General features: G+C 44.9%; 1 protein-coding gene across 1 annotated transcript in view; it reads right to left on the bottom strand.

Annotated features, from left to right (window-relative positions):
- The window catches only part of LOC138513506 (solute carrier organic anion transporter family member 1C1-like), a 503,198-nt gene that overhangs the window by 147,942 nt on the left and 340,590 nt on the right, over positions 1-14,666 (bottom strand). Inside the window, exon 10 of the mRNA XM_069628421.1 lies at positions 6,415-6,610. Within this exon, the coding sequence (XP_069484522.1) occupies positions 6,415-6,610 (196 nt within the window). The remainder of the gene's footprint in view (positions 1-6,414; positions 6,611-14,666) is intronic.

The raw sequence follows: 14,666 nt of genomic DNA, 5'->3' as shown, positions 1-14,666 counted from the left end.
CGTGCGAATCGCCTTGATTTCTTGGAGGATGTCCCTAAAATCGTCCTTGGTGAGTGCAGCTGAGGGTGGTTCTCCTACGGAGGGCATGGTGGTTCCAGAGGCCTTGGGCCATGTTGGGGAATGCCTGCGAAAGCGCTGTAGTGAGGTGATCCCTCCAGAGGGTGGGGTCCACTCCAGGGTCCGTGCCGGGAGGGCCACCCAGAGGTGGCGCCTCTGTGTAGGTTCAACACATGGTGCCCAGGGTGTTTGGGTCGGGGACCTGGCCCTGCTTCTATATTGCTGAATTGTGTTGCAGTGTAAAGGGCTTGGTGTCCCCCATGGGGTGTGGGAGGTCCCAGGCCCGAGCTGGGGCCCTCTCCCCCGGACTAGCCCTACCTCTGAGGAGGGGGTTTCACCGGAGGTGCGGGGGTCAAAGCGTCTGTAGACCCCTGAGCGGTCACTGGGTTTATCTGCTGGGGGGTATCTGGGGGGGCACCCCCCTACTACGGGACCCTATCTCCCCCTCTTCTTGTGCCTCCTCCTCACCTTATTGTCTCTCTGGTCGCTCCTTCTAGCACCACCACGTAGGCAGCGCAGCCCGGATGATCCCCCCCGAGTCCAGAAGGGCCGGTATCTCAGCAACGTGGGGCCCGGAGGGCCTGCAAGCTCAAACTCAGGTCCAAGATGCCCTCGATTCCACTGTGGGATTGTCGCCGTGAAATCCCTCCGGTGGATCCTCACTCACTGATAGTCCGGTGAGGAGCTCGAAGCGGCTCCCTCTCAAGCCATGGGCCCTTCAATTTCTTGTGGGGTGCTTGTGGGGTGGGGCAGCGCCCCAGGCTGCCCGAGGACCTCCATCACCCCCGGCACTCGCTCCGGCTAGTGCACCTCTCACGTGGCGGGACGGGGAGAGGGGCGGGTATCACCCGCGGGCCCCGCGAGTCGAGCCAGCCCCACCGAACGTGGCTCGCACCCACCCCGCAGCCGGCGCCTGTATTGCTTCTTCTCCGGGGCCGTAGAACAGGCCTGAAAGATCCCTCCCTCTAGTGTGTGCGCAGGAGCCCTTGTCTCCGGCCCCTGGGAAAGCACGGCACCCCTCCAGGCCACGGCCCCGGAGCGCACTCTGCTGGTGGCGGCATTGGGGGGCCCAACCCCCAGGTCCCCCTGGGTCCTTGGTGGTCCGATCGACCTTGCTGTCCTCAGCGCTTGCCGAGCTCCTCAGCCCGTGTCTGATGCAGGCGGTGCGGGTCCACGCTCCTGTGGCCTGCGTCCTCCCTCGGGCGGCGGTGATGACAGGGGGGGCGCACGGTCCCCCCCATCTCAACCTCGCTCGGCAGGAGAGGCCGGCCTCTCGGTGCCTGCAGATCCCCCGGCTCGGGCGCTCACAGTTAGTCGGGCCCCTTCCTCGGGTTCGCGGAACAGGCCCACATCTCGGGGAAGCTCAGGGAGGCCCCCAAACGTGCTCCTTATGTGGGGTCCAATGTGCGGGGTGGTTGCTGTTCCCCAGGTAAACTCTGTACCCCCGGCTGGGGTCTGAAAAGGCTCAGTAGGCCATGCGGTGCAGCGGGAGCGCGAGCCTCACACGTCCTGCATGTTGCGCACCCCCTGGTGATCTCTTTAATACATTTTTGCATGGTGCTTTACGTGGTTTCCATTTTGGTTGTTGTGTATCAGGTTTTTCTCTGATTGCTCGATAAAACACAATGGGAATCTTGTGTATGTACTTGTTATTTCTATATTCTCTAGTCCTGGTGTATTTTCCATGTTAAAGTTTGATGTATATGCATGCATGCTACATGTTTGTATGTATACACATCGTTCATAAGAACAACTCCATGAATACGCAGAGCGCGCCGAAAAAAAACATAATTGCACATGCTCGCGCAGAGTCATCTCAGCGCACAGGATTTTCGGGATCTATGCACACTTTTCCATGAATTGGGCCCTATGCTCTTTCTCGTGTGCTTCAGGACCAGGAAAGGAATTAATGTCTTGTAAAAGTTCCCTGTTGGATGCCGTATAGGGTATTTATTTAATTCTGATAGGGTAAACTATTGAGGATTGTTTCTCGGTCTCCGACGGTTCTCTGAAGACAGGCAAATATCAACCCAAGTCTCACTTCAAACCACCACTTCCACTTCAGGGCCAGCAGATGTGCAGGGTTGGCTCCCATTTCAAAGCTGGGAAAAACTGCCTGCATTTGACAACCGAAGCGGCGAGCTGGCGTAATTTAGGTTAAGGTCTTCATATGCAAAACGGCAGTAGAAAAGGGATTAATGTATTCATTTATTTATATGACGTCCCTGCCCTTGTTTTAATTTACAATGCATTTTCTAGGGTTTGTTTTCATTTATCCATGTTGCTTCTTTAATTTTCCTGGTCAAGTTCTTGTTTAGAACACGTTAGCTGGCTGTTACCCATGTATGTTTAAACTCTCCCTTATTTCCCAGATGTTGAGGGATGTGTGGCCATTGTGAGCTGAAGATGGATCTGAAAACGTTTGCACATTGTCCTTCTATTCTCTTGTTCTCAGATTTGCTTTTGTAATTATCTATTGCCTTGACTTATCTTGTCCAGCACTTTTGAGTGTCGTCATCAGTTGATTGAGTGGGTAACGATTGCTGCTCATATCACTTGGCTGTTCATGTGTCTATGTTGCACATATGCCATAGGTGCTGCTATCATGTGCTATGGTTATACATGTGCTATAGATGCCCACTTGATGGTGCGTTACATGGTAACCTCCTGCAATTGCAAGTTTAAACAAGGGGCTTTGAAAGGGGGAGTTGAGTCACCTCTGCCTTGACATGCAGGGAACTGATGAGGATTGTATTAAGTTGCACACACACACAGGCACACGCACAGCATGTTCTAACATGGCATCCAATGGCTAGCTCAGGAAATGATACATTTCATTTTTAAAACCACTTGAGGTTTGAATTTCTCCATTAAAATTAAAAGACTGTATTTTTAAATACACAAATAAACAAAGCAGCACGTTCAAAATAGGTAGTCTTGTGAATTGTACTCTGAGGAGAGACGCAAAGTATGATTTGTCGTGTTCATGGCTGTGTGATGGCCAGCCCAAATCCAGTGGGAGTTTCTGGGGTGCCGCTAAATGCGTATCCTACTTGCAGGCGAAAAACCTCACCAACCAACATGCACACACAACATGTGAGCAACAATGGAGAAAACCCTAATGTCAATGTTCACTCGATTTGGCTGTTTGTTATGTGTCGGTTTCGGTGTGTACTTGTGCATTTAGGAAGATGGCCGGCAGGTAGGTTGATAACTTCAGACACTACCATGGTGAAGGTAAGTTAACATTTCACTTGGCTAAGACCATTTTTTAGATGCTATCCACTGAAATAAACTACCAGCATTGAAAGTCTTTTGCCATGTTCCTAATCAGTATAGGTTTTGTGGGGGTGTAGTTTGGAGGACTATGCACCACTCCCCACACACTAAAAAATTACAAGCAGATGGCTGAGAGATATACACCTGAGTAGACAACCCTTTTCTCCTGTTTCAACTAGCTGGTTTTACTCCTCAGTGGTTATTTCTTCCTGGCTAAATCACACTTATTGATCACTTGTACTACGATAAACCTGTCCTGTGATTGGTTTAATCTCCTCACATAGCTGCACCTCATAGAATCATAGAACATCATGCAGTGCTCATTGCTTCCACTACTGGCATCAAGGGAGCTCTAATGTTCTGATGTTCTGAGAGACAGCCCAGTGACAGACATAAATAATTGGTCACAGTTCACCTGAATGGGCTTACTGATCATCTGCAATTGCAATACCCTCGATGAAAGGATGAATAGTATTCACATCACTGTTCTGCCAGCGACCTGGGTACAAGGAATCGTACCTGGGTATCAGTACATCTTTTAGATCTCACATGGTGGGGTCTCACAGCTTGCATACATTATTGACAAATGTTGCTGAATCTAAAAGCTAAATCACAGCGAATATTCTGTGTCACAGCACACATTAAGCTCACATATGTTGAAGGAATTATCTCCACTTGTTCACTCAGGTTGTAGTATTCCATATTTGCATAATCATAGCCTTGAACACCTCTGCCCACATAACCATCACTTGGACGCTAGCTTGGCCTGTTTTATGTGCTCCTGTGGAGGGGTATGAGTGTTTTTTTCCAATTTTTATTTACCTGTTTGTGCTATTCTGGTTGGTTTCTCTTGTGTTTCTTTGGCTTCTCACCCTGTTTTTCTGATCTGGCCTGCACCTAGAGTGGGAAGTCCCTGTGGTGTAGTCCTTCGTTTGTCTCTGGCTTACTCCCAGTCCCCCACCCCCTTTGCAATTGGTTAGACTAGTCAGGTGTGTCTCTGCCTTGCTCTTGGAAGCCATTTCCACTTGCCTTCTGGAGTTTTTTCCATTTCTCTGCCACACCTGTGTGTCCTCCACCCTGCCCCTTGTCCATGAGTAGCCGTCTCCCTTGAGGTGGCAAGCTCTTAAACACACCCCTGAGGGCAGCCCACTGCCAGTGCAGCCCTTTTGGCTAAGGACCCCAAGGTAACGGGCAGCTTCCAAAGAAGCAGCTCCAGACCGTGTTTGCCCGTGGTCGCCTGAGAAGCCAGTAGCCAGCCGTCAACCAGCAGTGACTGACAAGATAAGTGTGGTCTGGGTGGGGAGTACAGCACTCACTGTATTCCAAAAATCCCTGCCTCTCTTAATACCTACACAACATAAGCATGCCAAAATCAACCAAAAACTTGCAATAATTGCACCAATCACACTCGCCCATGACCTATTCTGGGAAGACCAGTGGGAATCTAAGCAAACTTAAATGCCTTTCATATTTTGAAGCGTAGGCCTTTCTCCCATTGTCTAGGAATCTCAAACTTAGCTGTGTTTAGATCTGCCACTCTGTGAAACCTAGGTTTTTCTCCCACTATCTAGGAATCTCAAACATAGGTGTGTTTATATCTGCCATTCTGTGAAAACTAGGCCTTTCTCCTGCTGTCTAGGAATCTCAAACTTAGCAGTGTTTAGATCTGCGACTCTGTGAAAACTAGGTTTTTCTCCCACTATATAGGAATCTCAAACATAGGTGTGTTTTTATCTAAAATTGTGCGAAAACTAGGACTTTCTCCCGTTGTCTAGAAATCTTAAATGCAGCTGTGTTTAGATCTGCCACTCTGTGAAAACTAGGCCTTTCTCCCACTATCTAGGAATCTCAAATCGAACTGTCTTTATATCTGCCATTTTGTGAAACCCAGGCCTTTCTCCCACTGTCGAGGAGTCTCACCCTCTTTGCCCCAGAATAAGAAGAAAACGAGTAGGAAAGATACATTCTGGCAGAAACAGGAAGCCCAGGGAGGGACCTACAATCCATTGCCTAACCAACCCCAACTGGTGGGCATAGGGATGACATTTTGGACCTCTCATGCACACACATCACCAAGCTTACAGAGGAATTCCATAGTAGGCAAGGACTCCCACTAGAAGGCAAGGGGCGACACATAACCTTCCGAACCTAACCATTTCTAACCCTAACGCGGGGGTACACACCTTCACAACCCATGTCCACATACCGCTAGACTTCTACAGAAGATAATTACCACACCACAATGTACCTACTGACTAGGATGCCAAAAAATATCAAAGCGCACAGGATGGTCATAGATGCTGACCACACAAACCAAAGCGATAAGGAAAAAAAACAGCTAACCCAATACTAAAACCTAATTTTTCTGCAAACTCTTCTCCTGCAGAAACTCAGACAACCACATCTCTGCACAGCAAACCGCACATACTTCACCACACTACAACAACATACAAACAACACATAACCATGCACAACAGCACATGGGTATCGCTTAGACTCGAAAATCGCACCTAAGCTAATCGAACGGTGCAAACCAAACTGAAGTTGCCAACAGAACTCTATGTCTGCTTAATGTACTTGCAACTGACCGCCTTATGATGTAACTAAGTAATCGCATGTTCCAAAGTCGTATTCTTGCCTACTTACACCTTCTTGAAAAAGCACCTCAATGCACGTGGGCTGTAGTGCGCTATACAAATGTAAAAAATAAAAAAAATAAATAAACATCATATCTCTCTTTCCTATTCCCACTGCACCCTACTAACCGCTCCCACTGCCTCCCCGTTTCACACCCTTTTTCAGATCTGCCAGTCGGGTGGTGATAGTGCATGGTACATGAAACCTTTAGCATTAACATTAACATTAACAAGTGATAACAAGTGATAAAATAACCTGTTACAATATAATACAGAAACAAGTGTCTTTTATGGTCATTCGATTGGACTTTTTGCATCTTGTTGTAAATATGGACATATACATATGATAATTTCCACAACTATTGCATCGCTAAGCGAACCACATTGATTACCAATTTCACATGTTATAGTGTTGGAAACAATAAGAATTAGATCTACCTACCCATCATAAGACACAGTGATTCCCGCCACATCATTATTTTGGCAGCCCAAAATGAAAACAAGGAGACTTAAAAGAAAAGCTGTGAACGATGTCCCAAAAGCTAATTTTGCTGTTCCAACCAGGCCAAGTTTGAACTTTTTCATAAATAGACCTCCTAAGAACATTCCAAGGGCAACAGCGGGCAAAGTTGTGACTCCTGAAAAACAGACACACAGTGTTACTTCCGATATACCGGCAATGAACAAAAAAGGGCTACAGGATATTGTACATGAACTAGACCCTAAAACAGCAGTCTGCAACCTACGGCTCTCTAGGTTTGGACTATCACATGTTTTGTTTTGATTGACAATACCATGTTCTTTCATCATTCACTGTACTAGCTAGGTCAGATGGGAGTTGTAGTCCAATTGATCTTGCAAGACAAATGTGGCAGACACTTGCCCTAGCATATCTACTAATAGTGAAGAACGCTAAATGCAGGCAATTGGGAAACAAAAACAAGAACAGCAACAAAAAGATGGAGAGAGAAAGTGGTTGACACAGGATCAATGACTCCACAAAGTTGAAGATAAGAATTAATAAATATATTCTGTAAGAAATCACAGAAGCAGTATGTTTTGGCTGTAATGTTATGCTGATTGGCCCTGCTATAGCATGGCTTTCTCAATTACATTGCCCTATTGGCAGTTTGTTTAAGGTCTGCAAATAGAAGTTTGGGGTTATAGATGGTTTAGTGGGACCAAACATAGCAGAGCAGAGGATGCTATTAGTTTGGCTGTGTGAGACGCGTTGAAAGTTACTGATACCGGTGTGCGTGTTTTCTGAGTGCACTTTTGTCTGGGTGTAGGTGTTCTGTGAACCGGAAGTCACTGCCTGAGAGCAGTTTAGACTAGGTGTTGGGTGTATTGGCAAGTGTTGTTGAGTGCTGTCATGATTTAAAACATATATTGAGTGCTTGATTTGTGAGGTGTATATTGTGTGAGAAGACAAAGGCAGTTGGTGGTGGATGGCGCTATTATAGAGTTGTATGGGTGTCAGGGTACAGGATTGGAGTTTGATTTTAGACACTGGTTAAAGTTGCAAAGCACATCATGAGTCACTAACAGTGTTGGATCTGTGAATGCATTCACATAAGACAGCAATTCGCATAGAATCCCATGACAAACAACATAGTAGGGTAGACTACAATAGTAATTGTAACTAATGTATAACAGGTAACGTAATGTGGCATAGATGGCATTAGTAGTATCTTGTGATAGCAGGAGTCACAGGATACTGCAGATCTTGACAGAACATAATACAGAATGCAGCAGACTGTTTGTAATGGAGATATCAATTTTGAACAGAAATGACTTACAATAACACATTTACAGATGACAGAGGCATTCCCATGAAGGGTGCCTGTGCAAGAGAAGAAAAATTAGAACAGGTGTTGAGCCATTTTATGAGGGTGCAAAAAAGGTGGGACATATACCAGGCACACAACAAAGCAAACAGACAAATATGTATAAAACAAAAACAGGTGACTTACAAAAAGGTAACATTAACATTTTAGCAAGTCAGTGCCATTTAAGCCGAGCTTTGAAGAGATCAACAGATGGTCTACTTTTCATTGTTATGGGCCGCCAGTTCCAGTCGAGTGGGGAGAGTAGGGAGAAAGAGCAGATGTGAGGGGAGGCACAGAGATGGCATCGGCAGTGAAGTTGAGTACACAAGAGGATTGGATGGAATGCAAAGGTAAGTAAACAGAGATACAATAATACATTTACTGTGGGGTCAAGACCATTGCTAGATTTGTAGACCTGGAAAAGCAACCTGAAAAGGGAGCAGTTGTACATGGAGAGCCAACCAGAATGTTGCTGGTAAGTAGAAGTGGGGGAGTATCTGGGTAGGTTGTAGAGAGTTTTTTTAACAGTTTTGCAAGAGGCAGGAGAGAGTGCAGTCGAATGACAAATTGCAGTTTGACAGTTTTTAATCCATTCTGAGATAGCTGGAGTGAAGGAGGGAAAGGAGCAAAAGATATGAGTGTCATCAGCATAATAAGAGATAGTGATATGATATGATATGAAATGGCCTTTGAAACACGCATGTACACAAGTATTTCTAGGCGAGACAAGACAAGGGGGAACAGAGGGAGGACAAAACAAAGATCTTACTAGGCCTTGTGTGTGTCATTCAGATCACCCAAGTGTAGGGAAGTGGAAGGGGAGATGTGCCAAGGGGATGGGACGGGTGAACAAGTTTGTGTAATCAAAAGTGCAGCCAACTGGTGGAAGTCAAAAGATGAAATAGAGTTATGGAGAGTGAAGAGCAGAGGTCTAAGGACTTATCATTGGGGTTTGCCTGGGGCAGGGATGGGCAAGAGGTTTGCGAGTTCCCACTGTGAGGAACTGATGGTGATAACAAGTAAGACAGACACAAGCGATCACAGTTCAAGAGTGTTTATTGAACAATAGATGCTGTATGCAGGTTGGAGAAACGCCTAATCTACGGGAAAAGTATTCTTAACTGGAAATGAAATCGTATATAATGCAGAGGGAAAGGGATCACAAATAGACAAAGAATGCCTGTGGGACGTTGAGGATGTCCTATGGGCAATCACTAAAGCAAAACCATCAAGACCACAAGGCCGCTGAGCATTACATTCTGCCAATGATTATTAAAAACAATCTGGAGATTTGGGCTCCCCCCTCCGGGACTTATTTGCACATGTTTCCCTCGCCTATAAGGTCCCAGATACATGGAAACAATCCCTTGTTACCCCCATTCACAAGAAGGAGGATACATTAAATCTAAGATGTCAACAAGCGCCAACCATCAAATGAAAAACAAGGCAGTCCTAGTGGTGTTGTGTCAAATCAAAAAGGCCAATCCTAAGAAACCTATTGCCAAACCTCACAACTAATACAAAAATGGGTGTGGGATAGTTCTCAAGCAAAGACAGAAGTGTTCTCAAATAATATGTCAGCATGTAGTAGCCGGGACTTCCCTTCCCCACGTTTTGGACATGGGTAAGATGGGAGCTTGGTGCACGGTATGGTCTCGGGCCTCTCCGGCACGAGATTTGGAGCACAGAACAATCTCGGGCCTCTCCAGCACAAGATGACAGTTCCGATGGTTGTTCTCAGGACGACTGATGGGCAAGTCTCATTTCCTTAGAAAGCCTCTCGCCTTCGGGCCTGTCTTGTTCCAATAACAAAACAAAGGTTCCTTTAAAAAAGGAAAGTTCTTTTCCCAAAGTTTGCTGGGTGATACGTTGACCCCTGGGTCCCCCTCTTCTGGGCGTTGACCCTTCTCAATTGTTCATCACAGAATTTACGTTGGGTGACGATTTCAACCGAGTCCCCCTCTTCTGGGCGCTGACCCTTCCCAATCATATTCCAAAATACATCACAGTTTCTAGTCAATTGTGTGTGATAGCTTCACCCCTGGATCTCCTTCAGTCAGGCTCGGACTCCTCTTCTCTTTATATTGTTGGGTGATGGCTTCACACCTGGATCTCCCTCGGTCGGGCTCAGACCCCTCTTTCATTAATGGGATTCAATTCACTTGGTTTCTCTATGTTCAGTTTCACTGTGGGATTCACTTCCCTTTCTTTCACAGTCTTTCCATTGTACAGGAATTTTGCTTGACCCTCTGTATGAGCACTTTGACTTATTTTGTGTGCCTTCTTATGGTCTTGTGGTACTTGTAGTGTATCTCATATGGGGCTCAACCAGAGTCTCTCGAGTTAGCACCCAGGTGGTGCCACTTTCCCACTGCAGCTGGTCTCCCCTTCCCACGTTTAACAGTTCATTCAAAGTTCATCAGCTTGTTTCAAAAGTTGCCACTTTGCAATTTTCATTCATGACAGCCCAATTCGTATTGGTTTTCCCCTCGACTCACCAGTTGTGTCGAACCGCTTGGCTGTTGGCTTTTCTGGAATCAAGGCTGGTACCACGGGTATGGGAGCTTTCCTCGTTCCTCCTTATCGGAAGAGGCTTGCCCTGTGTACCAGTGACATCTGCTACAGGAAACTTGTGCTATTGTTTGCAGTCTTAGGTTCTCTTCCATGAAGGTTCCATGGGCCTGGGATGAAAAGGGCAAGGTCACTTCTCTCCTCGCCACTTCCTGCTGTCGTTTTCCTTCTTTTGAATTGCTGCGTGCCAGCCGTCTCATTGTGCTGTCTGCTGTACTCGCCTTGCTCATACTGCACTCTCTTGCTTCACATTTTATCCCTGTGAGAAAAGGAAGGGCCGTCAGGTGTGTGTGATTTGAATCAATTGCCTGACTTTGCCTGACCCTCGGGTTGGGACATGTCAGGTACACAGGTTTAATATTACAAGTCCATTGTCTATTGTGTGGTGAGAAGGTATTCGTGTTTGCAAGGAAAAGGGTTGAAGTGTCAGGGTATCCTATGGGACGTGATGGGGAAGAGGTGCTATTATAAGAAGGGGATTGGTTGGTAGATTGAGAAGGATAAAATTGGTACGGTTTGTGAAATTAACGAGAATGACTGGGACTGTGAGCAATTGTTGGTCGCTTTCGACTAGGAGTTCTGAAAGTGACACTCAAAGGGACTGGATTGATAGAGTTTGTGTGGTAAACAGGAATAGTTGGAATCATGAAATAAACAAGAGGGATTGTGGGAACTGTAGTATTTTACTTGATCCTGTTGGGAGTATGGGAAACAATGATGACTAGAAGGGAGTAGAAAAGAAGGACTGGGAGCATGCAGGTTTGAAATCTTAGGTGTTCTGTATGGAGAGGTCTATTGTTCAATATGGGAGAGATTTAAAGGGAGGAAGTGAGGCAGATGTATTGTACCATATAAAATCATCAGATATCTTGCTCACCTCTCCTACGTCAGCATAGTACAGCTTCTCACTTGGGGCATTGCCCTGAGCATAACCTCGGGCTCCCCTACCCAGGTGATCCTCCCTCACTCGTCCACCCCCAGGGTTGGGATCTGAGAGTGCCAGTCCCCCCCTGGCCACCTGAATAAGGGATTCTCGAGGTCTGTTTGGGAGAATACACTCAGGTTTTTTACACCAGAGATTTTAACAACCTTCCAGGTAGGAGTTGATTCAGGTGAGAGCAGATTTGTGAAACCCAAGGTCCTTACAACTGAGGAAGAGAGAGGATTGGTTGACAGTGTCAAAGTGGCAGAGACATCCAAAAAGATTAATATTGTGAAGAGTTTGCATGGCAAGCAACATTCACAAATACAAAAAAATCCTGTTTGACATGTTGGCATGTCAGACACATTTAATGTTCACAACGAAAAATTAATGCTGTCCATTAGACCAGCATGTCGGACAGCATGTATATGTAATTGTAAACGTCGCCTGCCATCCGATCATGACATGACAGGTGTTGCGTTTACAATGATGTCCTATGGAAACCACCTGCTTTTTGCAAAAAGCATGCGGTTTCCATAGGAAATCATAGGTTAAATACCAGCATGAAAATCTCATGCTGTTGTGAAATCAATTGTTTTTGAAGGCAGAGAGCAATCAGGATGGGGAAATGTAGCTCACATGATGGCCCCGCCCACACCTTAAAAAAACAATACAAGTTCTGCGTAGCATGAATGGAAGCATTAAGACAGGCACACCTGTGTTATGCCTGTCTTTAGCACCTCCCTTTATGCTACGGCGATTACCAAAATGAGCTCATAAGTATCAAAATGATGTTGATGGAGAACTGCAAGCAGGACACCTAGGATCAAAATGAGAGCAGAGGACACCTAGGTGCAAACGCAAAGTGGGAGCCACCTAAGAGAAAAATTACAGCAGGGAACACCAAGGAGCATAATCACACTGGAGGATAACTGGGAGCAAGACACCTAGGAAAAAGATCACAGTAGAAAAACAACTAGGAGCAACATCATAATGGCAAACAACCAGAAACACAATGACTGTGAAGCACACTAAAGAGCAGAGTTACAGTGTGGGACATCTATGTGAAAGGTTACAGTGGCAGACACTAAGGAACACAATTACAGTGAAAGGAGCTAGATGCCTAATAGCAAATTGACAGTTGCAGACAGCTAGGAGAAACATTGCATTGGGGGACAACAGGGAACAAGAGTGTAGGAAACCTTGGATCAAGGAGGTTACAGTGGATATATATATATATATATATATATATATATATATATATATATATATATATATATATATATATGGATCAGGTGTGAGTGGGATTTGGGGAACTGTTCTTTACCTGACCGACAAGCAGAGGAATGGCTGGAGAGGAGGTGGGTGATGCAGATAATAGACAAAGGACACTTAGCCTTTGCAGTTTTCCCTACTGCCCACGCTAGGCAGCCCTAAGAGGACTTGGGATGCAGAGTGAATGGAGAGTTGTGTCACGTGATCTACTAAGCCAATCGTCCTTGAAAGGACAATGTGATTGCTCGGAAGAGTTCGAGAAGGGCTTGGGGGTAAAAGCATTGTAGCATCACTCCACTCCCACCACTTCTTCTGCCAGACGTTTTCCAGCTTGTTACTGTGTTGCACTTTCAATATTTGTGTCATCTTTGGTCAACGATATTCATGGCATAGGGTGCTAACAGTTAGTCGTTTTACAGGCAATTGTCATGCAAAGTATGTTCTCAGCATGTGATTGTGATGATAGCTTAATAGAAACATGGGAGCATGCAAGGTATACATGTATACATGTATGTACTAATGGAATATACAATAAAACACATTTATTGAGAATGTTTCTGCTTCAAAAGTTTCATTAAATGAGGGCAAATCATCTAATTTATTATTACTATGAACGCAATATGAAATATGAAAAGCAATGTTATCATTCTAGGTATGATAATAAAGCTAAATGTTAGGATTGGAAATATAGTTGTGTCATACATTGAATCTTCATTGCAGTGACAAGTTTGTCTAAGGCTCCACATTCTTGGACTAATCCCTCTGCATAAAAAAGGGCAGCAGGGAGGACGAGGCTAATTAATGGCCATTTAAGGGTCAATATCCCTTCTAGATGCCGATGCGAAGATCTTTGCAAATGCAGTTTTACAACATCTATTGGAGTGGGCAGCAAAAGGGGAAATTGCAAACCACCTAGAAGCCGGTCTAAAGAAGGCCAAAGTACAATAGATCAAACATTTTCTTCTATTTACCTTGTTGCAGAAGTATGTTCTGTTGAGGAAAGTTTCTGTCTATGCAGTTATTTTATGGCCTATGAACTGCCTTTGATGGTTTGCCCAGAGTCAATTTATGGGAAACACTCTAGGAGATGGATATCCCAATAAGACTCATCAGGGCCATTTGGAGTTGATATAGGGAGAAAAGTCATTGTTAATTGGAATTTGGCCAATGAGACAACTGCACATATATAAGTACAAAGAGGGACCATTAAGGAATGCGTTCTGGCCCCTACAGTTTTCAGCATTTTCATACATAAACTGGCGCTGTTTCTGAACCACATAAAAACAGATGCTCCAAAACCTGGTCTTGACAATATGGTACGACGTCCTGTCATCGCGGGATGAAAGGATGCTGGGTTTTTCTTCGTGGGAATTTTAGCGAAAAAACTTTTTTTATGGGGGGGCTAGAAAAATATATATATATAGGGTGTGGGTGTTCGGGAATAGATAAAAAAAATAAAGGGGATTAGGGATTGGGGGGAACCCCCTCAAAAAATTAAAGTGAAACAAATGTTATGAGTTTTTTCAGTAAAAATTCCCATGCGTAGAAACCCAGCAAAATTTCATCCCATGATGAAATGACATAGAACAGACAAGATCCCTGTGCTGCTATTCACGGATGACGCCATTCTTATCTCCCTTACCCTTAAGGGATTGGGGAAAGAGCTGGAAGTTTTCAATGAGGGTTGCAAAGCAAATCTCTTTGAGAAAAAACACTGAGAAAATATCAAAATTGCATGTATTGGTGGGTGGTCAATTAATTGAACGAGTACACATCTTTGTGTATCTAGGAATACATTTAATGGGAAGTTGTAAGTGGTTTAATCACATGGAAAAGTCTTGTTTAAAGCTTGAGCAATGTAGTAATGCACCACTTAGATTCTATACAAAGTATAGTAAAGGGGCATTTTCACCTGCTCTCAATATATATAACCATCAGGCCAAAGCGGCCGCTTTGTATGGCGGTGAGTTTTGGGGCAGTCAACAGCCCTTAAAACATCCAGTACTCAAAAACAATTATTTTTTTAATAAACCTCATGCATACCAAAATCTACATCAAACCACATGCTACATGCAGAATTAGTATTAAAAAAACATT

The sequence above is a fragment of the Ambystoma mexicanum genome, chromosome 12 (assembly GCF_040938575.1).
Source record: "Ambystoma mexicanum isolate Mex_15411 chromosome 12, UKY_AmexF1_1, whole genome shotgun sequence".
In the NCBI taxonomy this organism is placed as follows: Eukaryota; Metazoa; Chordata; class Amphibia; order Caudata; family Ambystomatidae; genus Ambystoma; species Ambystoma mexicanum.
The sequence above is the reverse complement of the archived record's forward strand: the minus strand, read 5'-3'. Positions and strand labels throughout refer to the sequence as shown.